Below are 26,064 nucleotides of genomic sequence, written 5' to 3' on the forward strand. Positions count from 1 at the left end.
TTTTTTTGAAACAGAGCTTTGCTCTTGTTGCCCAGGCTGGAGCACAATGGCAAGATCTCGGCTTACCACAGCTTCTGCCTCCCGGGTTCAAGGGATTCTCTTGCCTCAGCATCCCGAGTAGCTGGGATTTCAGGCATGTGCCACCATGCCTGGCTAATTTTACATTTTTAGTAGAGATGGGGTTTCTCCATGTTGGTCAGCCTGGTCTCGAACTCCCGACCTCAGGTGGTCCGCCCACCTCGGCCTCCCAAAGTGCTGGGATTACAGGCATGAGCCACTGCGCCTTGCCTGAATGATCGTCTCCTGTCCTCCTTCATGATTTTCTAGACAAAGTCTGTAATAAGAAGATTCCCCTGACAGAGAACATTTAATTGGGACTTGTTTTGTCTCTCTATTTCTGAACTCCAATGCAAGTAGCTGGGACCATAATCACACGCCACCACGCCTGGCTAATTTTTTGAAATTTTTTTTGTAGAGATGGGAGTCTAGGTCTCCAAATGTTGCCTAGGCTGGTCTTGAACTCCTGGGCTCAAGCGATCCTCCCACCTTGGCCTCCCAAAGTGCTGGGATTGCAGGTGTGAGCCACCGCGCCCACAATAAAGATTTGTCATGTTTTCATTTTTTTTTTCAGGTGTATACATTCTATTTTTATTCTTAGGGAGACTCTTGAATTGTTGTCATATGAACTTAGATATTTTCTACGAAAATACCACTGCCCGCCATCTGTCTTCCTCTGTGGGTAGGATGGAACCAAGTGTGCTCCCTGCCCCCTCCCGGAGTTTTGCTTCCTAGTGTTACTATTTTTACCACTAGTTTTTAAATCAACAGGTTATGACGTAATAATTTTTACTTATTTCTCAGCCCAACTTTGTATCGCCTGCTCTTGTATTTCTCATGGATTTCTTCATGTCTATTCCTGCAGGGAATCTTTAAGACAGAGTTTACGGGCTGGGTGCGGTGGCTTACACCTCTAATACCTGCACTTTGGGAGCAGAGGTGCGTGGATCACTTGAGGCCAGGAGTTCGAGACCAGCTTGGCCAACATGATGAAATCCCATCTCTCTACTAAGAATACAAAAATTAGCCAGGCATGGTGGTGCATGTGCCTGTAATCCCAATTACTCAGTAGGCTGAGGCTGGAGGATTGCTTGAACTTGGGAGTCGGAGGTTGCAGTGAGCTGAGATCACACCACTGCACTCCAGCCTGGGTGACAATAGCAAAACTCCGTCTCAAAAAAGAATTGAAAGCATAAAAAAATAAATAAATAAAACAGAGTTTAGGGCAGTCATGTGTCTGAGGCCTTGCTCTGAAGGTGTGTGATGTAATCAGTTCCCCCTTCTCCTCCCCCGCTGCCCCCTTCTCTCTCTCTGAGCCTGTAATCGTTTTCCTTTCGTGTTCTGTGGTATCATCCTCATGTCCCTCATTATGGGACCTCATGGGTCTGTTCCTGGGGCATTCAGTGGCCTTGCCGTGTACGTCCCCGCCGAGATCTGCACCTTCCCCCTGGGACCTGAGCGTCTCCTCCTCCCTGTCCTTGTCCCTGTCCCCTCCCCTGCCGTCCCTGCATGTAGGTGGATGTGGTTGTGTCCATGCACCCAGGTTTTCGTGCCTGTTCCCATCTCTTTATCCTCCTCGGCCGGTTCCTCCACTCCGTTGTCTAGCTCTGGAATTTGCTCTCCAGGGTTTTTCATTCTGCTGTTTAGCAGAATGTGTGACTGTTGCTTTCTTTCCATCATTAAACTTTTCACTTTCATGGCCTCTGTGTTCTTCCTAATGGGGGCCTTCTCCTCTGCCTGGCGCTCCTGTAGGCCACGCCCGTCTCCGAAATATGAATCTGATGGAGGCAGGTCCTTCTCGCTAGGACCTCATGGAAGGGATGGCACGTCCCACCTGCCTTGAGGGGTTTCTCTCTGGCTTCAGAGCACGTGTAGAGCAGAGAGGGGCAGGGGTGAGGGCCACAGTGGTATAAACCACCACTTCCTCTAAGAAGGAGCTGAGAGAAACAGGAAGTGTCGGGACTTTAGGACCCGAGCCTCCGGCTGAGGTTTCCAGACGTGACCCAGGGTAGACTGGTAGCAAAGGCCCGACGCCCAGCCAGGAGCACCACCCAGGCCTCCAGCGCACCGAGGGTGAGTGTACAGAGGCCCTGCCGTGTCCATGGTGGTTTTTGGAGGGGAACATTAGCCTGCGCTGGCCAGGAGTGGCCCTGCTGGCCCTGGTCATTGCCCCAGCCCAGGGGTGTCTGGCAGGAAGGGGTCTTGGGACCATCTGCTCCAGGGCCCCCTTTGAGACCCAGCAAGGGAAAGTGCTGCCGTGGCGAGCAGAGCCGCAGGGACGGCTGGGAGCACCTGTGGCTGAGGATGGGGCCGGCATGGGAGGACGAGGGGCTGCGAGGCCAGCAGGGCGGGGATGAGGCTGGGGCCACAAGCTCCCAGGGGGGTTGGGGTTCCTGGTGCTCCGGGCTGGGCAGGAGGAGGGTTCCAGGGCCTCCTCTGTGAACCTGCTGCACCACCTGAGTTAGGGCCTGCTGTCTGCACGCCACCCCTGCTGGCCAGTGTTCCATCTCCAGACCAACTCCAGTGTGTGTGCAGTGTGTGCGTGAGGTGTGGTGTGGTTTGTGCTGTGGTGTGTGTGTAGTGTGGCAGTGTGCACGTGTGTGTGTGTGCATGTGTGGTCTGCATGTGTGTGATGTGGTATGGTGCCTGTGTGTATGTACATATATGGTGGACGTGTGTGTAGTGTAGCGTGGTGTGCATGTATGTACGTGTGTGCATGTGTGTGTGCATGTATGGTGTGGATGTGTGCGTGTGTGATGTGGTGTGGTGTCTGTGTGTATGTACATGTATGGTGCACATGTGTGTAGTGTGGTGTGGTGTGCATGTATGTGTGTGTGTATGATGTGGGGTGTGTGCATGTATGGTGTGTGTGTGTGATGTGGTGTGGTGTCTGTGTGTATGTACATGTATGGTGCACATGTGTGTAGTGTAGCATGGTGTACATGTATGTGTGTGTGTGTGTGATGTGGGGGGTGTGCATGTATGGTGTGTGTGTATGTGATGTGGTGTGGCGTCTGTGTGTATGTATATGTATGGTACATGTGTGTGTAGTGTAGCATGGTGTGGTGTGGCATGTTCTCCCCCCTTCTTGGGGACTCTCAAGCTGCCCTGCCTCCTCTGTGGGGACTGCTGGGTGAGGTCTTGCTGTAGGGGAGTGGGTGCTGCTGTGCGATTCTGGTCCAGATGGCTCAGCTGGTGGACCTGGCCTCCCTGTGCCAGGCTCCTGAAGGACGTTACCAAGGCCCTGGTGGGAGGGGAATTGAAGCCACGCCCCGGGGTCCTGGGCCCACCTGGCCCCTCCCTCGACGCTGCACTCTTGGGGCCAGGACTCCGCATGCAGACCCTGCCCCTGGCACCACCCCTTGTACCACACCTATTCCCCCTCCTCTGGATCTGGGGGCTGGGAACCTGCCCTGCTGTCCCTGTCTGGGGCCCTCTCCTCTGCCATGCCTGGGTGGGGAGAAGGAGGGTTGGCATGGCTGCAATGGGGAAGGGAAGGGGATGGCCTGAGAGCACAGCCTGGGGGTGAGCTGGGGGGACAAAAGGAGCACTTGCTGTCACCCACCTTCCCCGTGATGGTGGCGCGACACCTGAGGGTTTGGGAGCTGAGGCTGGATTCTGGAGGCTTCACAGAAACAAGAGCTGCTAGAAGCTCTGGGCCATCCACTGTTACCCCAGTGCTTCACCATGGTCGGCTTCGCAACTGCACGCCCACTCACTACAGAATCCCCAGGGCCCAGCGCTCCACCATGAGCGGCCTCCAGACTTCACCATTTTAGGAAGGGACCCCACCCTGCCCAGCTCACTGCAGAATCCCCGGAGTCCTTGTCGGCCTGGCATCCAACTTGCCCCTTAGTATTCTGGAGATGAATGGGAGAGCCCCTCTGCCGGGAAGAGGTCCCTGGCTGTGTCCCTGCAGGGCGATGGCTAAGCCCATTCCTCGACCCCAGGGCCAGTGCCCACCGCATGTGCCATCCTGAGCAGGGCCACAGGACAGATGCCCCACACAGCCAGGACCTCTGTGGCTGCCTGACCCCGGGGGACTGTGGCCCTCGGTGAAGCAGGTGACCGGCAGGCTGTGGAGTTCAGGGAGTTCGGTGTCAGCTCCACAGCACCACTCCCACTCAGCATGTGAGCTTCTACTCCCAGCAGCAAATGAACAGATGAGCCACTGTGGACGCCTTCGAGTCCTGAGAGAGGGGACTCTCAGCCAGCTGAGGGCCTGTGGAAGTCCTGCACAGGTGCCACCGCCGTCCAGGAGAAGGGAGGGTCTCTGTCTGCACACTGCCTGGAAGAGGCATGGGGGAGCAGGCTATTTGGTCCCTGGGGCTTAGTTTCCCCATCTGTTGGGGGGTTTGGTCTGACCGATTGTGCACACTCCAGTGGTCTCTATAGTCAACCGTGTAATTGAACGTACCTCCCCAGGGCTCCCGCCAGGCCCAGCACTGTCCACTCTGGCCCACGTACCAGGACCGGGGGTCATTTCTCTCTGTGGATAGGACAGCATGGCGCCCATGGCGGTTCCATGGAACAGGTCCTGTGTGAGCCCCCTGGCTGCACTCCTGTCCTGTTAGAGGGCCATGGTCCCACCTGAGGCCATGTCACCGGAGGCTGGCTCCTGTTCCCAAAGGAGAATGCCAACGGCCAGGGGTCAGTAACACAGGCGTTCACCCAGCGGGGCCAGGCCAGGCCACTGGGAAGCCCCAGCTCAGGGTGCTCTGCAATGAGCACAGGGCAATTACAGTGATGTGGGGCACCCACCCGGCAAGCCAGGCCCGATGCCAGCAATGATCCCTCCCGTTCTTCTCGGCACAAACTGGCGCTCACGTGGGCATTGATGAGGTCATCACCCTCCTGGACTCCAAGCCTGTGTGTGTGGAGCCCAGTCCCTGAGCAGAGGCCCCGCCCACCCCGTGCTGCCGCTCTCTCCAACCATCCAGGGACCCAGGAGTTCACCCCAGGGGAAGAGCTCCTGCCCAGCTGATTTGTAAACAGCCTCACTGGGGCCATGTGTTGGTGTTGGGAGCGGTGGAGGTTTTTGTGTGTGATGGAAACTCGGGGTAGGTGCTGGGGGAAGAGGTGCTGAGAGTCTCAGCAGAGGTCAGAGTCCAGGAGCTGTGGAGCGCAGCTCGGAGCCCCCGTGCCATGTCCAGAGGAGGGGCTGGCAAGCCCCTGACCCATGGATGGGTGACTGGGTAAGCGAGAATGGTGACGAGCCCATGCCAGCAGGGAGGTCCCATCGCCATGAAGCAGCATCCTCAGCTACGTTACAGTGGGAACAAGAAAGCCGGCAGCTTCGGAATCTGGAGGAGGAGTTCCAACACCATTCATTGGCCACCCTGAAATTCAGGTTTTAACAGGTCCTTTATTCATTCATTGCAGAAAGGGTGGAAAATACAAACAGGAATAATGAAAATTGAAAATACCCAGAGAAACGCAGAATATTTTGGAACTTTCTCTTCTTTTTTCCCATAACTTCACTTTTTACCACAAAGCCAAGTTGCCCTGAGCAGCTGTTGGCATGCTTTTGTTGCTGGGTGAGGTTCCACGGTGTGGGCATCAGAACTGTGAAAGCATCTTCCAAGTTGACAGCTACCCAGAGAATCGAGATATTTTGGTTGAAATCCCTGGTTATTTCTTAGCGTGACTCACATGTTATTAACCAGTTTTGTTTTTTCTTTTGTGAATTATCTGTTCATGATGCCACAGCCTTGAAATAACCTTGAATAGTGTTTACCTTTTTGTTATTAATTTCTAAGATCTCTTTAGAGATGAAGATTATCATTTACCTTTTGCACTAGAGCAATATTAGGTATTTCTTCCCTGCAATTTGTTCTGTTCACCAGGCGCCGTGTTTAGAGTCTGTCTTCTCGCTATTTTCTACCTTATCTTTTTTCCCCCCTTTTGAGGCAGAGTTTTGCTTTTGTTGCCCAGGCAGGAGTACAAAGGTGTGATCTCTGCTTACTGTGCCCTCTGTCTCCCCGGCTCCAGTGGTCCTGCTGCTTCAGCCTCCCAAGGAGCTGGGATGACAGGCACCCGCCACCGCCCCCAGATAATTTTTGTATTTTTAGTAGAGATGGGGTTTCACTATGTTGCTCAGGCTGGTCTCAAACTCCCGACCTCAGGTGATCTGCCTGCCTCAGCCTCCCAAAGTGCTGGGATTACAGGCGTGAGCCACTGCACCCGGCCTCCCCTTAGCTTTTATGCTGAAGTTTCCTTACTCTGAGATACGTATTCTTCTATTTCCTTTATTGTTTTATTCCCTAAAACCAAAGTCCTACACGTTTGCAGCCATTCTTTTATGTCCACAACAAGGGCATCCGGGGCCTCCGCCTCACATCACCACCCGGGGAACAGACAGTCGTGTTAGATGGAGGAATGCTGTCCCTTGTCTAAAGTGCTGCAAACATCGCTCGATTTCCCTTTGACTGGAGGCATTTAGCGGACTACCTTAGTGTTCCTTATTAATATGTGTGTGAGTGCAGGGAGGGGTGTCTCATTTTATCACATTTGGCCAGAAATTGTGGCCTTTAAAATTCGTGCTATCAAACTTCACAGGTAGTAAAATGAACGGTGGGAACACGTCTCCCTGACCCTTGGGAAAACTTGCTTTTGCAAGATCAGAGGTTCTCCTGCATCCTCTCTGCCCCTACTTGTTCCTATTTGATTTAACCTGTTTTTGTCCCTGGGATCTTCCTGGAACCTCTGTGATCCGAGAGCAGCGCCCCAGCCCCCACCTGATCGTGCTTCTGTCCAGTTCTCTATCATGTTCGTAGGAAGCAGAAAGAAGTCCATCCCGATGCTCCAGCTTTTGGCTTAAAAGGTGGATGCCCATTTTATAATCATCCCTTGAGCCTTCATTTCCCGGCATGGGCATCAGAATCCCACCTCCTCTTCCTTCCAACCTTTTCCCCTGCTGTCATCGTCCACCACTTCCCGCTCAGCTCTGAGCCACTGTGATTTGAGTGTGTCTTCTCTGAGACAGCGCAAGGTGGGTTTCATTCCCTGGCCTCAGCGCAGGCAGGAGCAAGCTCTGACGCAGGGTTCTAGCAGGCCTGTGGGGCCTCTGGTTTCTCCAGCAGTCTCGTGTTAGGGTTTCACTGGATTGCAAAAAGGAAGCCTGACCCCACTCTCCCAGAAAGGCTCTGCCTTCTTTCTGCTGCCTTGCTTAAAGTTTCCTTTCTTTTTTTTTTTTTTTTTTTTTTGAGACAGGGTCTCGTCCTGTCACCCATGCTGGAGTGCAGTAGCGCCATCAAGGTTCACTGTAGCCTCCCCATCCTGGGCTCAAGTGATCCTCCTGCCTCAGCCTCCCGAGTAGCTGCGACTAGAGATGTCTGGTTAATTTATTTTATTTTTTTATTTTTTGTAGAGATAGGGGTCTCTCAAACTCCTGGCCTCAGGTGATCCTCCTGCCTTGGCCTCCCAAAGCATTGGGATTACAGGCATCAGCCACCACGCTGCCTTTTCGTTTTGCATGTTTGCTCCTGTTCTCCTGTCTTTTGTCATTGGATTCAACGTCTGCCAACGGGCGTGTATGGCTTGACCCGGATCTGCTGCAGTTTTCTTCTGAAGGCGCTTTCATGTCTCAGAACCTGAATGTTAAGAGCTTTGCTTGCCATGAAGTAGGGTTCTTGTTAGCTGTGTTCATTTGGTGCCCAGGAGGAAAGGGCGCCCGGCCCCCGAGGGGTTCTCTGGGGAAGGACGACCCAGTCCCCCGGCCCTCCCCCCTCCACCCCCTCCCTGTGCAGGGAACTTGGTGACACGCCCCACTTCCTGCAGCTGGGCCGAGGTTGCACCAGTGCTTCCCTCGTGGGGCAGGGTTGAGGTCAAGGGTGACTGATGCAAGGTTCTGCAAGGCCTGCGAGACTGTAGATTCCTCAGCAGCCTCAGCTTTGGGTTTTGCCTCTTAGATCTTGATATGGGGACCCACCCAAAGGGACCCACCCACCCTTAGACTTGGAAAGTCCAGGAGCTGGAGGAAGAGGAGGGCACCCACCTCTGCTAGTAGGGCAGCAGGGAGGGCATCGGGGTGATCAGGCTCCAGGCCGGAGCTCCAGGGCCAGCTCAGGGGTGGGTGGGTGGGGGAGGGAGAAGAGGGGAGCTGCGCTTTCCTCTCTCCTTGCCCTGCAGCTCTACCGGCTTAGCCTCAGGGCACCAGAGATGACAGTGGCCAGGCACCTGCCTGTTTGCCCAAATGCTGCTCTATATCTGTGCCTTACCCACTCCTGTCGCCCAGGGAGCTGGTGCAGGCCCTTCAACCACCTCCAGGCACACTGAGGAAACTGAGGCAGAGAGGCCTGACGGGGTCTTGGTCGCTCGGGTCTCAGGTGAGGCCTAGGCCTCTGCTGGCCATCCTGGCTGCTGGGCGGAGGGGCCGCCTTGCCCTGTTCTCCTACAGAAGGGAGGCTGGGCTGCCAGGCTCAGGGCACTGCCTCACCCCCTGGAGCCGACCTTCCTCCCCTGCTGTTTTTCTGGGCTCAGCTGCTGGCATCGGGTGACGGGGCAGGGCCTGGCTTCTCTGGTGCCCCAGCTCCAAGGCCCCAGGGCTGTTTGTGGAGCAGAAACACTAGGGAGAGGGTGGCTTCCTGCCTGCCCACTTCCTGTGGTCAAGGTCAGGGCACTGTGGTCTGTGGGCTGGTCCTGCTGGAATCAAGGTGCACTCCCCTCTCCCTGGGGGCAGGTAGGGTGCCCAGAGTAACTGGGTGCCAAGTCCGTATCCTGCTTGGGAATATGGACTGTGGGGGATCTCAGTTTCCCCATTCAAGGTTACGGAGTGTTTGCGTGCCGCTGGTCATGGCTGTGTCAGGGGAGGGGTCAGTCTGCAGTCCCCAGGGAGAGCGTGGAGCTGGGATGCAGGTCCTCACCCGCCTGGCTAGCGTGGCCGAGGCAAGGGGGAAGGCCTGCACCCCTCCCCACTTGGCGCAGCTACAGCCTGGGGGTGTCCTGAGGCTGGTTGGACCTGCACCGTGGGGTGGCTCTAGCATGCAGGCCCTGTGACATGCACAGAGGCTTCGGTCAGCTGAGGCGCTGGGGACACTTGTGGCACCAAGGTCCGTCCAGCCACAGGACTTCGAGCGGCCCAGATGGAGAGCTGGAACTGGCTACAGGTGGCCTTGGCCTGAGCCACAACCCCCAGCGATGGGAGATACGGGGTTTTCGGATACAGGGTGGGCTGAGTGTGAACCAAAGCCACCTCCTCCAGGAAGTGACAGCGGGGTGCAGGTTCTGCTTTTGATCGCAGAAGGATCAAGTGTTCCCTTTCAGCATTTTGAGGTTCTGATTATAATCTTGCTGGGAACCAGGGAACGAGGTCACCTCCAAAAAGACAGGACCTTGGGCTGGTTGGGCCTCTAAGCTGTGGGATCCTCAGATGGGACCTTTAGTGGGTGTTCCGTCGACCTCAGAGCCCCCGGCACAGATGCAGGGGTTTTGGGGGATGGAGGGCAAGCCAGGGCCTACGGCTGAGGGCACCCAGAGCCTCTGGGCCACACGCAGCACCAGTGCTGCCTTCCAAGTGGGCAGGCCCTGGGTTGGGGCTCTGCTGGCTTGGGTCTGCCCACTGAACCTTAAGTGACCCTGCCAACAGCACCCCAGGGCAGTGGGCGGGGTAGAAACACCTCAGCACCCTGCAATGTTTAGGCGCTGTAAGAGGAACTGGCGTTTGCTGGGGAAGAGGTGTTGATCTTTGCTTCTGATAACAGCCCAAGGGTAACAGAAATATCTTCCTGCCACCACGGCAGGAAGGCTCCTGGGGACCCCTTCTCAGCACCTCTCCCAGCCCTTGGTGTCAGATAAAAGGGTCCCAGCCAGCTACAACCTGGGGTGGAACGGCCCTGCTGGCACACCCAGGGCTGCCTGCTAGGAGGTGCTGCCAACCTTCAGCACTAGCTGAGGCCTGCCTCTCATTCTGCCTCTGGGGCGGAGGGCCTTCAAGGGACCACAGAGCCGCCCGGCCATGGATGACTGGGCTAAGGACGGGCTGTGTATCTGGAAACAAAGGCCAGGATCCAGCAGCTGGTGGCTTGGGCAAGTCAGGCAACTTTTTTTCCCGCCTGGCAGAGCCTGCAGGGCTCCTGGGCAGGCCTTGCACACAGCCTGGCACCTGCGGGCATCAAGGCAGCTTTCTCTTCCTGGCCCTGTTTCTGCCACGGAGAGACAAAGCCAAGCCCGACTCTGCTCCAAGCACAGTCTCTGCTCACGGAGGACTTGGGGCGCATGGGGCAGAGTGCCCACACCGGGTCTGTGGGTCTTGGTGTGTGTGTATTTGCATGTGTGCATGGTATGTGTGTGTGGTGTGTGTGCCTGTGTGGTATGTGTGCATGTGTGTATGAGCATGTGTGTATTTGTGTGTGGTATGTGGTGTCTCGTGGGGAGTATGGTGTAAGGGGTGGGTATATCGCTGTGTGTACACATGTGTGGTGTGTGCATGCACATGGGGTGTGTATATGTAGTAGTACATGCATCTGTATGTATGTGTGTACACATGCATGTGGGGTGTGTGTGTGCACGCATGCCTGTGTTGTGCGTCTCTGCAGGGGCCCTGTCGCTGTCCTGGGTGCCTGGCTGCTGAGCAGGTGTGCGGCCCACACTGCGGGACCTGGCCTCCCTCCCTTCCTCCCCAGCTGCTGGCAGCTGGGCCCAGGGCAGCTGTGCTGGCCTGACTGACTAACCCACACCCTGCAGCGGGGACAGGGCCCAGCTCCTTGTCCCAAGCCAGCTGGGGGAGGGGGCTTCGTGGGTGGTCAGCCCCAGGGGCTGGGCCTGAGGCCGTCACCAAGACCCCTTCCTTCCACAGGACATGCTGGGCCTGTGCCCCCCCCGACTGCTCGCCCTGGTAGGGCTGCTCTTCCTGGGGTGTGGTGAGTTCTGTGTTTCATGCATGACATTCCGGTCAGGGAGGACAGGGCCTGCCCTCATGTTCCTATGGACAGAAGTTCCCAGGAGGATGGGGCAGTACCATGCCACTGGGAACAGGGCTGGGACTCAGGCCTCGTCTCCCCATCTGTCAGGAGGCTGTGGCTGTGCTGCTCCCGGGGGGCCCCTCTCCGCACCTGGGGTGGTGGCTGATGTGGGGTCTCCTCCCCGAAGCTGCCTCCCCCTTTCTGGCCCTCCTCTGACCCTCCTCCTCTATTCCCCCTTGGCTGTGGTCCCGGGTGGCCCAGGGCGCCCACTCACCAGCCAGTCTTGTCCCTCAGTCCTCTCTCAGGAGTGCACCAAGTTCAAGGTCAGCACCTGCCGTGACTGCATCGAGTCAGGGCCCGGCTGCGCCTGGTGCCAGAAGCTGGTAAGCGCCTCCTGGACCCTCCCTACCTGTCCGGCCCCTGGGTGGGGTCCCCGTCCTGCCCCTGAAGCCCGTGGCAGCCAGAGGACCAAAACCTCCATTTCCTCATGGGGGGTCCCCAGACCCTGACCTCACCCTCCTTCCCGGGGGGGTCCCCAGACACTGGCTTCACGCTCCACTCAAGGGGTTCCGAAATACCCTTTGCTTTTTCTCAGCCATTTCAGAGCAAGTGGTCGACATGAAGCCATTTGTCCCTTCGTACTTCAAGGGAAGGAAGTCTCTTAAGAGCAAGGTTTTCACTGACAAAACCATGTAAATGTAGTTTGATACATGTATATCTATGCTTGATGAATACCTGTATCAAAATCAGGACATTCAGCATTGGTGTCTCATTATGATCAAACCCACACACTGTACGCATATTTTCTGGGTTGTTCGGTGATGTCCTCGTGAGCTGTTTTTCCTGGTGGATCTCCTAACCCAGGCTCACGCTGCACTCAGCTGTCTAACGCTCTGAATCTCCTAACCCAGGCTCACCCTGCACTCAGCCAGCTCCTCAGGCTCTTGAATCTGGACCAGTCCTCAGCTTTCTTCGTCTTTCCTGTCCTTGGTCGTTTCTGAGGAATTCAGGAGAGCAGCTTTGTAGAACGACCCTCAATCTTCAGGGGTCTTGTCTGGAGTCTTCTCTGCCTCCTCAGTGACAGTGTCCTAGGTACCCATGGGAGGCACCGCTGTCACTCCGTCCCAGTCCTGGTGAGGTCAGCGTGGACGGCTCTGCTGAGACGGCGCCTGCCCGGCCTCCCCGCCCCGCTGCACAGTCCCCCCGCAGCCACTGTGGGCTGGTGATGGTCTGCCTCCCATCAAAGCACACCACAGGCTCAGCATCCACGGAGGTCCCTGCCCGAAGCCGCTGTTGCTGCGATGGCTGCAAATCTGTGCCGTGCTGGTCCCTGCCTGCCTCTCATGGCGGCCAACCTAGGAAGGGTCTCCCTCCTCCGCAGCACCCCCCCCATCAGCGTGACCCACAGCTTTATTTTGTCCAGCAGCGCATGATCTGTGACTGTCCTTTCTTCCCCGAGATGCTCAAATCCACTGGGTTTGGCTCCGTGTCCCATCCACGACCCCCATCTGATTTTTCTGAGCATTGTTTTGCTTTCTGGAGCAACATGACACCGGGGGCCCATCTTCATGTCCCTTGCCAGGCCTGGAATCAGACATTTTTCCGAGGACTCTGGTTCCTTTCCCTGAGAGTCCAGGCTCCAGCGCTGTTAGCAGCTTCCTCGATTCTCAATTTTGCGGCTTCGGGGCCTCCAGCCCACGCCACCATGGCGAGCAGTCCACGGAGAAGAAGCCAGTGGCTCCTGTCTGTCCTCAGGACTGAGGAGCATGGCCAGGCCCCAGGTGTAAACCACCTTGGTCAGGTTGGGCTTTTTTCTCTTCCCTTTCTTGAGGTTTTCCACTCATCTAAAATAAATACCTCTGTTTGTTTCTGTGTGGATTACACTTAGCCTTTCTTTTCCTTCCATTCTTGCTGATGCACTTTTATTTCTGAAGGACTTTAGAACTTTTCTGTTTGCAAAAGTCAGAGCCATACAAAGAGGCAGCCTGGGGACTGTCCCCCTCCTCTCCGGCCCGCAATCCTGCCCGTGGGACTCACCAGCCTTGGGGGGCCGGGCTTATCCTTCCTGAGCTTCCCTCTGCGAAATCAAGTGCGCAAGCACGTGGACCTCCCGGCCCCACACCACTGGCAAGCTTTCCCTGGCTGGGGCCGGTGACAGGACCCACCAAACACAGCCCTCATCAGCATCCAGGCGCTTTGCAGGGACAAAGTGGCCAAGAGGAAAGCACGCTGGACCCAGGGCTCCCATGCACCCCTTCAGCTTCTATTTGTTCTAAACTTTGAGGGACTTGGCCAGAGCCCCGGCCCATGTTCTGGGTTTCTTGGGGGCCTAGGGACTGCCACACTCCTTTGGGACAGAGCAACTCCCTTGGACAAAGGTTCTGCAGAAGCAGGGCTTGAAGCCCCTGCACCAGATTCAAGAGGCCTCCGAGGCCTCTCCTTTTGGGTCAGCCTTGGGCTGGAGAGTGGGTCCTAGTCCTTTCTGCCCCTAGAGGTAGAGGAGGAGGGGATACCCCTGCCCCAGGGTTCTGCCGTGGCTGGGAGCCTTTGGGGAGGGGCTGTCTGGGAGGCTGGAGGAGTTCACTGTCTGTCCACAGGGACTTCTGTCGGAAATTCCAGGAGCAGAGGAGGAGGGGACAGGGTGGGTCTTCAGTCCCTGAGGGCCAGCCAGCTTCCTGCAGGCCCCTCAGTGTGGCCTCCTCCTGACCCCTGACTCCCCCTCCCCAGAACTTCACCGGGCCAGGGGATCCTGACTCCATTCGCTGCGACACCCGAGCGCAGCTGCTCATGAGGGGCTGTGAGGCTGATGACATCATGGACCCCAGGAGCCTCGCGGAAACCCTGGAAGACCGTGATGGGCGCCGGAAGCAGCTGACCCCACAAAAAGTGACACTTTACCTGCGACCAGGTAGGCCCAGCCTCTGTGGGGGCTCCAGGTACCCTCTGTGCTAGTTATCAGCTCTAAGAGCCTGACCCTCCTCTGGGGTATCAGGGCTGCCCAGAAGGGGCGTGTGTACGGGTCAGACAGCTGGGTGGGCCAGTGAGGCCCCAGAGCCACTGGGAAGCTGGGCTCCTCAGCGCCCTTCCCCCGTGTCCCCAGGTGGAGCTGCCCCAGCCCTCACCGTGGGCGCCCAGCGTCTGCACTCTCTTGAAGCCCCACGTTCTACATCTTTTTTTTTTTTTTTTAAAGGAAGAACAAACCCCTTGGAAAACACTATTCTATTACACACTCGGAAGGCCAGGGCACTCTTAGAAGAGTAAAGGCTCTGATAAGTTTTGTAGCCAAGAGACCAAAGTAACTGTTTAAACCCGTGTTGCTCACACGGATTGACCAGAGCACTTTGTTTCAGAACATGCTCCCTGTCAGTGCTTCGAGAAACGCCCTCCCTCCCAGTGGCTCACACCTGTAATCCCAGCACTTTGGGAGGCCAAGGCAGGTGGATCACTTGAGGTGGGGAATTCCAGACCAGCCTGGCCAACATGGTGAAACCCCATCTCTACTAAAAATACAAAGAAACAAAAAAAAGAGCAGGACATGGTGATTGCCCTTGCAGTCTCAGCTACTTGGAAGTTAAGACAGGAGAATCGCTTGAACCTGGGAGGTGGAGTTTGCAGTGAGCCAAGATTGCACCACTGCACTTTAGCCTGGGAGACAGGGCGAGACTCTGTCTCAAAATAAAAAAATAAAAAATAAAAAAAAGAAAGAAAAGAAAAGCCCTCCTTGCTCCAGGAAGGTGAGTGTGATGGCGCGGCCACTGACCTGTGTCCTCCCAGGCTACAGTAAGGCCAGGGAGAGAACATGAAGTCATCTCCTGGGGAGGGGGTGCAGATGGGGCCGGATGACTTTAGGGGAACCAGCTGGTGTTGAACAGTCTGGGGATCAGAGCTCTGCCCTCAGGGGAAGCCCAGGTCAGTGCCCACTGGGTTAGCCTTGGGGCAGAGAGGCCCAGAGTGCAGGCAGCTGGGTGAGAGCCAGCAGCATCTGGGAGGCAGTGAGGGACAGGAGTGAGCCAGCAGGGAGGTCCTGCATGAGCTTCATGCAGGGGCCAGGTATCCCTGGGAGCAGCAGGAGACAAAACTCTGCCCATGGCGAGGCATGGCCTGCCCTTGCTGCCCCGTGGTGAGGCGTGGCCTGCCCCTTGCTGCCCCGTGAGCAGGCACATGTGGTCCCTGGAGGTAGCTCCGATGTGTTTTCCCCATGCCCCACTGCACAGTGGGAAACTGAGGCTGGCAGAGGTGTTGCCTGTGGCCAGAGTTTGTGCAGCTCCGTGGTGCTGGAGGTGTGAGGGAGGATGGTCCTGGAGGGCAAAACTGTACCTAAACGGGGGCATCCTTGTGCCCGGGGAAGGGTGGGGGGAGTGGCTGAGTGTCTGAGTGGCTGAGTGACCACTAGTGGCCTGGCACGCATCTCCACTGTGCAGAGGGCAAATCCTGCACAGGGGAGGCCAGGAGGGTTTGGGGCTGAAACGGGGTGTCAGGCCCTGCACGAGACATGAGGTATTGCTCATTGTGTTCTGTCCCCGCCGCAGGCCAGGCAGCAGCATTCAATGTGACCTTCCGGCGGGCCAAGGGCTACCCCATCGACCTGTACTACCTGATGGACCTCTCCTACTCCATGCTCGATGACCTCAGGAACGTCAAGAAGCTGGGCGGCGACCTGCTCCAGGCCCTCAATGAGATCACGGAGTCTGGCCGCATCGGTGAGGCCCAGGCCTTTCCCAGACCCGGCACTCCTGCCTGCAGCCACACACCTCCTCGAACACAGGTCCCCAGGGCAGCTCTGGGGGCCTCAGATGCAGGTCCCCCCTGGAGTGCCCACACGGCTGCATTGGCCTGCCTCCCTGCCAGGGGCCACGCCCAGGCCCCGGGGGTCCCTAAGACTTGGAGATGTCATCCAGTTCTCCACTTCCCCTTCCACCTTCTACTTCCATTATTTATTTCTGTGTATGTTTAAAAGACAAAAGTCTCACGGTACTTATTATTAAACATTAAAGACCACAATGCATACACATGGCACAGCAATGGCAGCCCTGGAGAAAGCACACAGCAAGCTCTGCTGGGCCAGGGGCTCCATGCTGCACCAGCACTGTCTGTCACAGAGCAAGTCCCCAGTAACGCATGTGTCAGTGACGGGGCTTGTCTTCACCACCGGGCATGGCTCCTCACATCAGCACTCTGCCGCCTTCCCTACATGCAGGGATGCACACACACACTCTCACACACACATGTTCACACACACACACTATCACACACACACGCTCACACACACAAATGCAAGTGCACACAAATGCATACTCACACATGCAATGCAGGCTCACACACAAATGCATGCCCAAATACACAAATGCACACTTACATACACGAATGCACGCTCGCATACGAATGCATGCTCACAAACGGGAATGTATGCTCACACACACAAATGCACACTCACACGCAATATACACACACACTTGCATGTGCACACACAGGCACAGTCATACACATGTGCAAGACCACATGTGCACACAGTCATGCTCACATGCACACACTCATGATCACCCATGTATGTCATCACTCACTTGTACAAATCTTACACACATCCACATACATATCTGGTCACCTATGTGAACTGTGTCTACACCTGAACAGGCTCACAAGCATGCACAAATACACACACACAGTTGCGCTGCACATGTACACATTCACGTTCACACATGCAGATGGCTTCACACACACAGATACTCATACGCACATGTTCACATGCCCACATGTACACCTGGTCACATGCGTGCATGCAGAAACACACATGCACAGACTTGCGCTCACACGTGTACACACGTTCACACATGCAGATGGCTGCACCCACACAGATGCTCATATGCACATGTTCACATGCCCACATGTACACCTGGTCACACTCGTGCATGCAGGAATGCACACATACTTGCGCTCACACATGTACATGATGGCACACTCCCAGGTTCCCATGAACATGTCCACATGCGTGCACATGCATGCCTGCACAGCACACACGGTCACACACACGGTCACACACACGCCCACATGTGCCATCTTGCTTCTCCCTTTCCCTGCTAGGCTCGCCCTCCTGCCCCTTTGAGGCTGCCCCTCCCACCGGGGGCCCCGCCTCCCCCTCCCATGGGTTCACTGCCACCTCCCCAGCCCCTCCGTGTGCCCTGCAGGCTTCGGGTCCTTTGTGGACAAGACCGTGTTGCCGTTCGTGAACACGCACCCCGAGAAGCTGCGGAACCCCTGCCCCAACAAGGAGAAAGAGTGCCAGGCCCCATTTGCCTTCAGGCACGTGCTGAAGCTGACCAACAACTCCAACCAGTTTCAGACAGAGGTCGGGAAGCAGCTGATTTCAGGAAACCTGGATGCGCCTGAGGGCGGGCTGGACGCCATGATGCAGGTCGCCGCCTGCCCGGTGAGGCCGCTGCCCCTGCTGGGGTCTCCAGGGTCCCCCAGTGTGGGGGGCTCAGTCAGGCCCTGCGGTGGGGGGGGCTGCCCAGGCTGGCAGGTCGTCTAAGAGACTCCAGCCTGGGCCTGGGGAGAGCAGCCCCTCACCCTGCTGAGGCCCATGCAGGAAAGGGCAGGAGGGACGGAGGGTGGCGGTGGCGGGAGACGCTGGAAATCATGCGTGGATTTCACTGTTTGCTGTGAATTGAATTTATGACCCTGGGCAAATCTGAAGCCTAAACATTTTGCAAATGGCCAAGGGTGGTCCAAGGCCGCTAGACAGCCGGTCCTGTGGCTCCCAGCGTGGAACCACCCTCCTCCCTCCAGGCCGGGGGGCGCTGGCTGCCCAGTGTGTGTCCCTCTCCACGTTCCTGCCTGCCCAGTCCGTGACTGTGAGCCTGATGGAGCCCCCATAGTCCCTGTGCCGTGTTGAGGCCACGCCCTGTCCTCAACTCACAACCCAGCTTGGCTCTCCCTGCAGGCCCGGCGCAGACACACTGCTCACGGGTGTGAGGTCCGGGACTAGGACACCATGGCCCACACATGCACCTGCCGGGGGCTGTCCACAGTGACCTGAAGCCTGCTGGGCCCCTGGGCTCGTCTTCCTCTGTGTTGCGCTGGTTCTGTGTGGGGTCCATGGTTCTGCGTGGGTTCCCCCGCCGGGGATGGTTTCCTGAGGGTTTGTTCCTGGCTCTGAAGTGCGGGGGGCCACAGCCATGTCTCTTTCCTTGCCTTTCCACACTTGCCTCTGCTCCCTGTGCCTCACACACGCACGGGGCGTTTGGGAGCTGTTGTCTCCTCTGCGCATGGCATCTGGGGGAACACGGCTGGGCCCCTGAGACCAGCGCCAGCCTCAGGGCCGCCCCTTGGGATCTGCGTCGTCTCCTGTGCTCCAGAGGGCCCAGCCCAGGAAACTGAGGCCGGTAACCCCACCCCCTGCGCCTTCTTCTCAGGAGGAAATCGGCTGGCGCAACGTCACGCGGCTGCTGGTGTTTGCCACCGACGACGGCTTCCACTTTGCCGGCGACGGGAAGCTGGGCGCCATCCTGACCCCCAACGATGGCCGCTGTCACCTGGAGGACAACATGTACAAGAGCAGCAACGCGTTTGTAAGTCCCTGCCCCAGCCACCCGACGCCACGTGGCAGGACACCACTGACGGAGGGGACGAGGGTGGGGTCCCCACCTCACAGAGCCTCCTTCCAACCCAAGCAGCAGATTCCTGAGGAAATTTCTGGAAGCCCCGAGTGGCAGGGTGGGGTCTGCCAAGACTGGCATCAGGCCAGGGAGGGTGGGGTTGGTGAGGCAGCTGGGCTGAGTCCCGGCCTTGACCTCATGGGACACCCAGGCTGTGCTGGTCTCAGCTCCACCGCCCCATACAGGGATGTGAAGGTGCGGTAACCACCCCTAGACTACAGCCGCACCCTGCTGTCCCCGCCTCTGGCTGGGGTCCCATCACTGAGTATCTGCCTCCTCCTTCTCCTCCCCACCTCCTCTGTGCGTCCCCTGCTGCCCCAAGTCCGCCTCCTTCGGTGTGGCCCCTCCCTACCCCCAGCTCCTGAGCTGCGTGAGGGGCTGTGGTGACCAGGAGGAAAACTCGGGGAGGGACAGAGGCCTTGGCAGCTCTCTGCACCGCACCCCGTGCGGCAGCCTCCGCCTCTCCAGCCTTCCCCAGAGAGGGTCCAAGGCCCAGGCAGGGCCAAGGCTAAGCAGGGCAGGCAGGAGCGGGCATCTGGAAGGCTTGTCCTGACCCGGGGTCAGCTGAGTGGGGCCTCCTCTTCCCAGGACTACCCATCTGTGGGCCAGCTGGCACACAAGCTGGCCGAAAGCAACATCCAGCCCATCTTCGCGGTGACCAAGAGGATGGTGAAGACCTACGAGGTAAGTGCTGTCAGGTCCCAGGCTTCCGTTGGGTGGGGGCACGTGTCAGCCACAGGCCGGACCAGCTGGACCGCAGGCCCGAGCGCCACCTGCACATGCTGGGCACGTGAGCAGTCAGCCTGCCTGGGGCATGGATTCCAGTGGGTGAGGGGCCGGAGGCCTCCTGTCAGGGCAGGACACCTGCATGGCGACAGGAGGAGGAATTCCTCCAGGTCCCTGAAACTCGGCTATGTTAACAGCATGTCTTGGCGTTGGTGATATTTCTGTTTGTTCTGGAATACAGCACAGTTCTTTATTTTTTGAAAATATCCTTATTTTATGCTCACATACATTTGAACATCAGCACTCTCCACAAAGATAAAATTATACAAAAACGTTCACAAGCTTGGAACGCGGAGTCGGATGAATTTCACGAAGGAAGCCCAGCCGATAACCAGCCTCTGCTCCTAGAAGCAGAAGCCCTGCCTCCCCACGGCACTTCCCGAGGGAAGCCACCACTTGCACACACGGTGAGCATGTCCTTCTGCCATGCATTGATGGCGACAAGCCTTCAATAAATGCCTCAAGTGGCAGGAGTCAGACCAAACAAATGGAGGCCTGGGCCTTGGCGCTGGCTTTGAAACAGCCCCACCCAACCTACCCAGAGCAGGACACAGACCCCCACTCAGCACAGCCCAACCTGTCCCACCCAGAGAAGGACGAAGCCTCCTGTCTGTGCAGCCCCGCCCACCCCACCTGGAGAAGGACGGCACGCCCCACAAAACTGTGACCTGTGCTTCTGGTGTGGGAAGTGCAGTTAGAACCAGGCCTGACTTCCCCAGCCCCCTGGGACAGGGAGCTCATCGCCACTGCACTCTGTGGACACCAGCATGTCTGGGAGGAAAGCAGAGTCCGACTCCCATCATCGGGGGGTCTCCCCCGTCAGCCTGCAGAGCAGAGGGTCTCCCTGTCCGTGTGTCTCTGGAGAGAGCGGCAATCGGATTTAACAGCACCACAGAGTGTGGAACAGAGGAAGGACCGAACAGGGAGAAGACGTTCTGGTAGTCATGGTGGCCCCCTGCAGCCCTTGCTCCGTCTGCCTGCGGTGTCGTTCTGTCCTGGCGGCAGCGGCCAGGCAGGCACAGGCTGTTTCCCGAGTGCTGACGAGCGTCGCTCACCGTGAGTTTCCGCTGCTAGTGCGGTGTGTTCAGCCTGGCCTGAGCAGGTTAGTGCGTTCAAGACTCCAGCTGCTGTCGGGGTTCCCAGGACCACTCAGGTTCAGTGATTTGCTGGAAGGACTTGCAGAGCTCTGGAACCACTGAATTCACAGTTACAGTTTATTACGTGGGAGGATACAGGTAAAAGTCGGCAACGGTAAAAGGCGTACAGGAGGGAGACCAGGCAAGGGCTTCCAGTGTCCTCTCCCCACGGAGTGTGGGTGGCACTCCGTCCACCCAGGAGTGACGTGTGGCCTTATGCATGGAACACAGTTCCTGGGGGGGGGGGCTTTCGGGCCTTGGTGTCCACTGGGGGTCTGGCACAGAGGCGCAGCTGCAACACGTGGCTGACCTCAGTCTCCAGCCCTCCAGAGATCAAGCTGAAAACTGTCCGGAGCCCCACTTCAGATCACACTGTGGGACTATCTGGTGTGGCCTGAGGCCACAGGAACAATGACACCGCCATCAGATAGGACATACCTACCTGGGCTCAGAGGCCACCTCTCAGGAGCCCAGCCACAGCCAAACCACTCTTTGGTGTGTGCAGGGTGTGGCCAGCCGAGGCCTGCTGGGTTAAGCCTTTACTGCGCAAGGGATTTGCTAGAAGGAAGGAAACGCTTCACGCCCCTCCTGAAAGGAGCCTCCGCCCATAGCAGCCAGCAGAGTGTGGTCCAGAGGCCTCAAGGATGGAGGGACTGAGCTGGAGGAAGGCGATGGTTGTCACTGCACTTTACACAGCCACGTGCCCAGTTCTTCAGAGTGGACAGCGCCCTGGGCGGCTCACCCCACACCCAGCTCTGTTACTTACCATGGGACGCCCCAGGCACTTCCTTACCACAAGCCCTCAGTTTCCTCATCTGTGAAAGGGGCAGTGGTGCCCAGCTGGCAGGGCATCGTGGGTGCTGAGCTCGCCTGCTCAGCTAATTCAGAGAGCAGCCACCCTAAAGGGCCCAATTATCCTCATCCGGACAGTGACCAACCTGTTGGCCATTCCAGGGCAATCACCACCATCTTCAAAATGGCACACGGGAAACCAGGCCACCCTTTTCCCCCTGCCCAGGGCTCTGCCAGCTGAGCAGACTCACAGTCCCTGCCTTGCTGCTTAGGCCAAGGAGACACTTGGGGATTGGGGAAGAAAAGTGCCCGGAGGTCCCTGCTTTTGTAAGGTGCACATGGCTGAACCATGGGGTCCATTGTGAGGTCAAGTGCACGTGGCTGAACCACGGGGTCCGTCCTGAGGTCAAGTGCACATGGCTGAACCACGGGGTCTGTCGTGAGGTCAAGTGCACTTGGCTGAACCACAGCTGAACCACAGGGTCCATTGTGAGGTCTGCATCCCAGATCCAAGCTCAACCTCGTGGTGCATTGGGGCAACAGTGAGACCCGTGATTCCTGCCATAGGTTCCCTGGGCTCTGGAGCGGGACCAGGACCCTGTGGGGACACAGAATGGAGGCAGGTGCCCTCTGAGTGGGTGCCCAGAGCCGGCCAGGCTGCCGGGACAGTGGCTTAGTGCAGGGCAGGGCTGGGGCTGGGCATCCATGGAGACCACCCACTGGTCAGGATGTCCCAGCCCCATGTCCCATCTGTAGGTGGCCGTGACGGTCCCCTCGTCACTATCCTTTGCTATTCATCATGGGAGCCGAGTTCCAGAGTGTGGTATGGTGCCAGGGGCAGGTGCTGGAGGCAGGAACGGTGCACCCCATGCCCACTCCTGGGCCTTGGGGCGCACAGGCCTTCCTTGGCCTTTCCTGATCACCTTTGGGGTGGTCAAGGCAGCAGGCAGGGAGTGTGGACACACAGGCTGCACCCCCTCCGACTGTGTTTCTGCCCCTAATGCACAGCAGGCTCTGTTGGACAGGATGCAGGAGGACCCAGCTCCCTTCCCTCCCCCGCCACCAAGCCAGAGATGGCCCCAGAATGGGACAGACAGCAGTGGGCAGTGGACAGCAGGGGCAGAGGAGGGTGGTGGCCAGGCTGTGACAGGCCCCGGCAGTGCCATGGAAGGTACTGGGTCCATTCAGGGGAGTCACGGGAGAGTCTGGGCGGGGAGGTGACCTGACCATCTGCTCCATGTTCCTGGAAGGTGAAGCAATGCCACAATCTTCCATGAAAGAAGCCAAGCATGTGTGTGGGTGGGGGGGGCTGGCTGGGGCCCTGGGCGTCACAGGTGCCCTGGCCTGCCCACCCCAGGGGTCGCTGCACGGGCTGGAACTAGCCGGCCAGAGCCGATGTCATTGGGCTGTTTAACACCCATGGAAACTCAGTAGAGTGCCCAGAGCTGACTGCTTCCTGGCGATTTTACGGTGATCCACATTCATGGGGCTACTTCCGCCTACTGCACCTGTGTGGTGGGAATGCTGGCCAACACTGGGGACCCGCACGTCCTCCCAAGCCAGTAGTGTCGCCAGCATGAAACTCTCAGGCAGGAACACTCGCACACAGGCCTGGGCAACGCTACAGCTCAGGGCTTTGCTTTGCTTTTTTTATCCTCATGATGCAACAGTAAATTTTTAACTTTTTATTTATTTTATTTTATTTTTTTGAGATAGAGTTTTGTTCTTGTTGCCCAGGCTGGAGGGTAGTGGTGTGATCTTGGCTTGCTATAATCTCCGCCTCCCAGTTCAAGCAATTCTCTGCCTCAGCCTCCCGAGTAGCTAGGGTTACAGGTGCCCGCCAGTACCCCTGGCTAATTTTTGTATTTTTAGTAGAGACAGGGTTTCACCATGTTGGCCAGGCTGGTCTCAACCTCCCGACCTCAGGTGATCCACCCGCCTTGGCCTCCCAAATGCTAGGATTATGGGTGCGAGCCACTGCACCTGGCCTGTTTTGTTTTTTATTTTTTTGAGACAAAGTCTTGCTCTGTCGCCCAGGCTGGAGTACAGTGGAACGATCTAGACTCACTGGAACCTCCACCTCCCAGGTTCATTCAATCCTCCTGCCTTAGCGTCCTGAGTAGCTGGGACTACAGGCATGTAGTCCCACACCAGGCTAATATTTGTACTTTTTGTGGAGATGGGGTCTCCCTGTGTTGCCCCAGCTGGGCCTTAACTCCCGGGCTCAGGCGATCTTCCCACATGGGCCTCCTGAGTGCTGGGATTCCAGGCGAGGCCCCGGGCAGCTCAGGGTTTTTACCCGCAAGGGCCTCTGACAGCACATCGCTGACCACACACTCTGGGACCAAGTGTGAAGCTGTTAAGGACCATCCCAGCCATTTTCCAGGCGCAGACGTCCCCAGCGTGAGCCGTGCATGGAGACGCTATGGCGCAGGTCCTAGCTGTGCCATGTCTGTCTTCTTGCCCGACAGAAACTCACCGAGATCATCCCCAAGTCAGCCGTGGGGGAGCTGTCCGAGGACTCCAGCAATGTGGTTCAGCTCATTAAGAACGCCTACAACGTGAGTCCCGCACTGCTCAGCTGGGACCCATGGGGCAGCTGGCAACCCCCCTATGCAGATCAGGAGGGTGGTCTGGGAGAAGAGCCCTGCCCTGTGGGCCGCCTGCAGCCTCTGGACCGGCCCTCAGGCCTCCAGGGCGCCTTGGCCTGGCACTTCCATGGGGAGCTCCGTGTCCTCTCTCATTGATGGCGTGGGTGCTGCACCCTGAAACCCTCGCCCAGGCCCTCTTTGTTCTGGACTCTTCTCTGCTGGTCTCTAAGGAGAAGGGGGGTGGACAGCTCTTGGGGGCGCAGACAGTGCACCTGGGGTGGGAGGAGGCCTCAGAAACCCCCACAAAGAATTTGAGCCCTAGGAAAACACACTGGGGCTGGGATTCCTCTTGCTCTGCATACCTGCTGGGCAAGCCCCAGAGAGGCTCTCACCCACTGAATTTCTTCTGGCACGTGGCCCATCAAGCTGCACTGGAGACTCCCTGGTGGGGACAGGTAGCATAGGTGTGCACGAGGCACCCGCTGCTCAGGGCGCAGGCATCAGAGGTCCCGGACTACTCTGGAAATCTACCCCTGGCTGGGAGACACTCTAAGAGTTCTGATCTGGATCGTTCTAGGCCAAAGGTCCCGCTGGCTCGAGGGATGGTAGAGCCTCTGACAAACGCTGGGTCATTGAATTACGCTAAAGACTCATGGAGGAGGTGCCGCCTCCTGAGAGCTCCAGACCCCCAGAGCAGGCCCTCCTCGTGCCAGCTGCTGCCCGAGGTGTTTCTGTCTTTACAGAGAGGACACAGGTGATGCCACCTCTCTGGCCGCTCACCCGATGTCCCTAGGTCCCTGTCCCTCTGCCTCCTCTGTTTCCATCCGTCTTTGTCTCTCTGCCTCTCTGTCTCTGCCCCATCTCTGTCTCTGTTTCTGCCTCTCCCTGTTTCTCTCCATCTCTCTTATCGCTTGAACAATTTGTCCCGCTCCCGCCCTGAGCTAGGTCCTGGGAACTCAAGACTGAGAAGCAGCAGAAGCCCCTGTCCCCAGGCTCACACCCTGGCTCCACACTGGTCCCTGTGGTGTGGTCGGGCTGTCTTGGGAGCGGTACCATGGCCCTGGCAGCCCCGCCATCCTTGGGCGGGACCGTGGCCCTGGCAGCCCCGCCACCCTCAGCCCATCCTGCTGTGCTCTCCTTTGTGTCATTAGCTGACACTGGGAACTTGCAGGGAGAGAAGTGGAGACAGGTCTCCACTACTGGGCCAGGCAGGGCCAGGACAGCAGAAAGACTCTCCCCTAAGTGTGGCCACTCTCTGCCCACAGAAACTCTCCTCCAGGGTCTTCCTGGAGCACAACGCCCTCCCTGACACTCTGAAAGTCACCTATGACTCCTTCTGCAGCGATGGAGTGACCAACAGGAACCAGCCCAGAGGGGACTGCGACCGTGTGCAGATCAACGTCCCGGTGAGCCTGTCCACAGGGGTCCCCATCCCAGCATGCCAAGGGGCTCCAGGAACAGCCAGAAGGAACCAGGGCTTCCTGGTGCCCGCCGCTCAGGATGCAGGCACCAGAGGTCCCAGGCTGCTCTGGAAATCTACCCCCGGCTGAGAGACACTCTCAGAGTTCTGGCCTGGATCATTCTAGGCCAAAGGTCCTGCTGGAGCTGCACTCTGGCGGGGGCAGGGAGGGGCACCAGGCATCAGCGGCTGTCCACCAGCCGGTCCTGGTTTCTTTGCTGAGACCAGACGCTTCCTGGTGGAGGTGATGTACTGAATGTCAGTGAGAGGGTGCCGGGAGGGGGCTTCCACACGCCCTGGCCCGAGAGTCCTACTCATCAATATGAAGCCTCACATCCCTGGGTCAGGCCAGTGTAGACTGAGGGACCAAGTGAAGACCACACCCCCTGGGGGCAGACGCCGGACGCGCAGAACAGGCACAAACGGCAATCTCGTCTTGGGTTGCTTTTCATGATTCTTCTGTGTGTTTCATTTTGTTTTTTGACAGAATCACTAAGGTATGAGCCACACACGTGATGAGGAATGAACATTGAATTCCTTCCCTCATCTTTTGGGTTTATTATCCAATCATTTGATTTTTTTTTTTTTTGTTAGCTGTGAACTAATGTTCAGTAAGACACTTGCTTTCATTGCATTTTTTTAATATGACGTTGGAATTCCTTCAAACACGTTTCTTCCTAAATGCTGCCT

The 26,064-nt window shown here is 57.4% G+C and overlaps 1 protein-coding gene across 5 annotated transcripts in view; it reads left to right on the forward strand.

The window, feature by feature from the left end:
* The window catches only part of ITGB2 (integrin subunit beta 2), a 45,311-nt gene that overhangs the window by 12,408 nt on the left and 6,839 nt on the right, over positions 1-26,064 (forward strand). For 2 of the 5 annotated variants that reach the window (XM_017538626.2, XM_017538627.2), the window contains exons 2-10: positions 10,853-10,916; positions 11,253-11,341; positions 13,686-13,866; positions 15,488-15,658; positions 17,141-17,382; positions 18,368-18,523; positions 19,199-19,294; positions 23,796-23,885; positions 25,181-25,321. In XM_017538626.2, the coding sequence (XP_017394115.1) occupies positions 10,856-10,916; positions 11,253-11,341; positions 13,686-13,866; positions 15,488-15,658; positions 17,141-17,382; positions 18,368-18,523; positions 19,199-19,294; positions 23,796-23,885; positions 25,181-25,321 (1,227 nt within the window). In that variant the 5' untranslated portion in view covers positions 10,853-10,855. Of the gene's footprint in view, positions 1-1,824; positions 2,131-7,428; positions 7,974-10,852; positions 10,917-11,252; positions 11,342-13,685; positions 13,867-15,487; positions 15,659-17,140; positions 17,383-18,367; positions 18,524-19,198; positions 19,295-23,795; positions 23,886-25,180; positions 25,322-26,064 lie in introns of those variants that run through there. The other 3 variants (XM_037742016.1, XM_017538625.1, XM_037742017.1) reach the window with 3 other exon arrangements.

This window comes from Cebus imitator, unplaced genomic scaffold, assembly GCF_001604975.1.
Source record: "Cebus imitator isolate Cc_AM_T3 unplaced genomic scaffold, Cebus_imitator-1.0 Scaffold112, whole genome shotgun sequence".
Lineage (NCBI taxonomy): Eukaryota > Metazoa > Chordata > Mammalia > Primates > Cebidae > Cebus > Cebus imitator.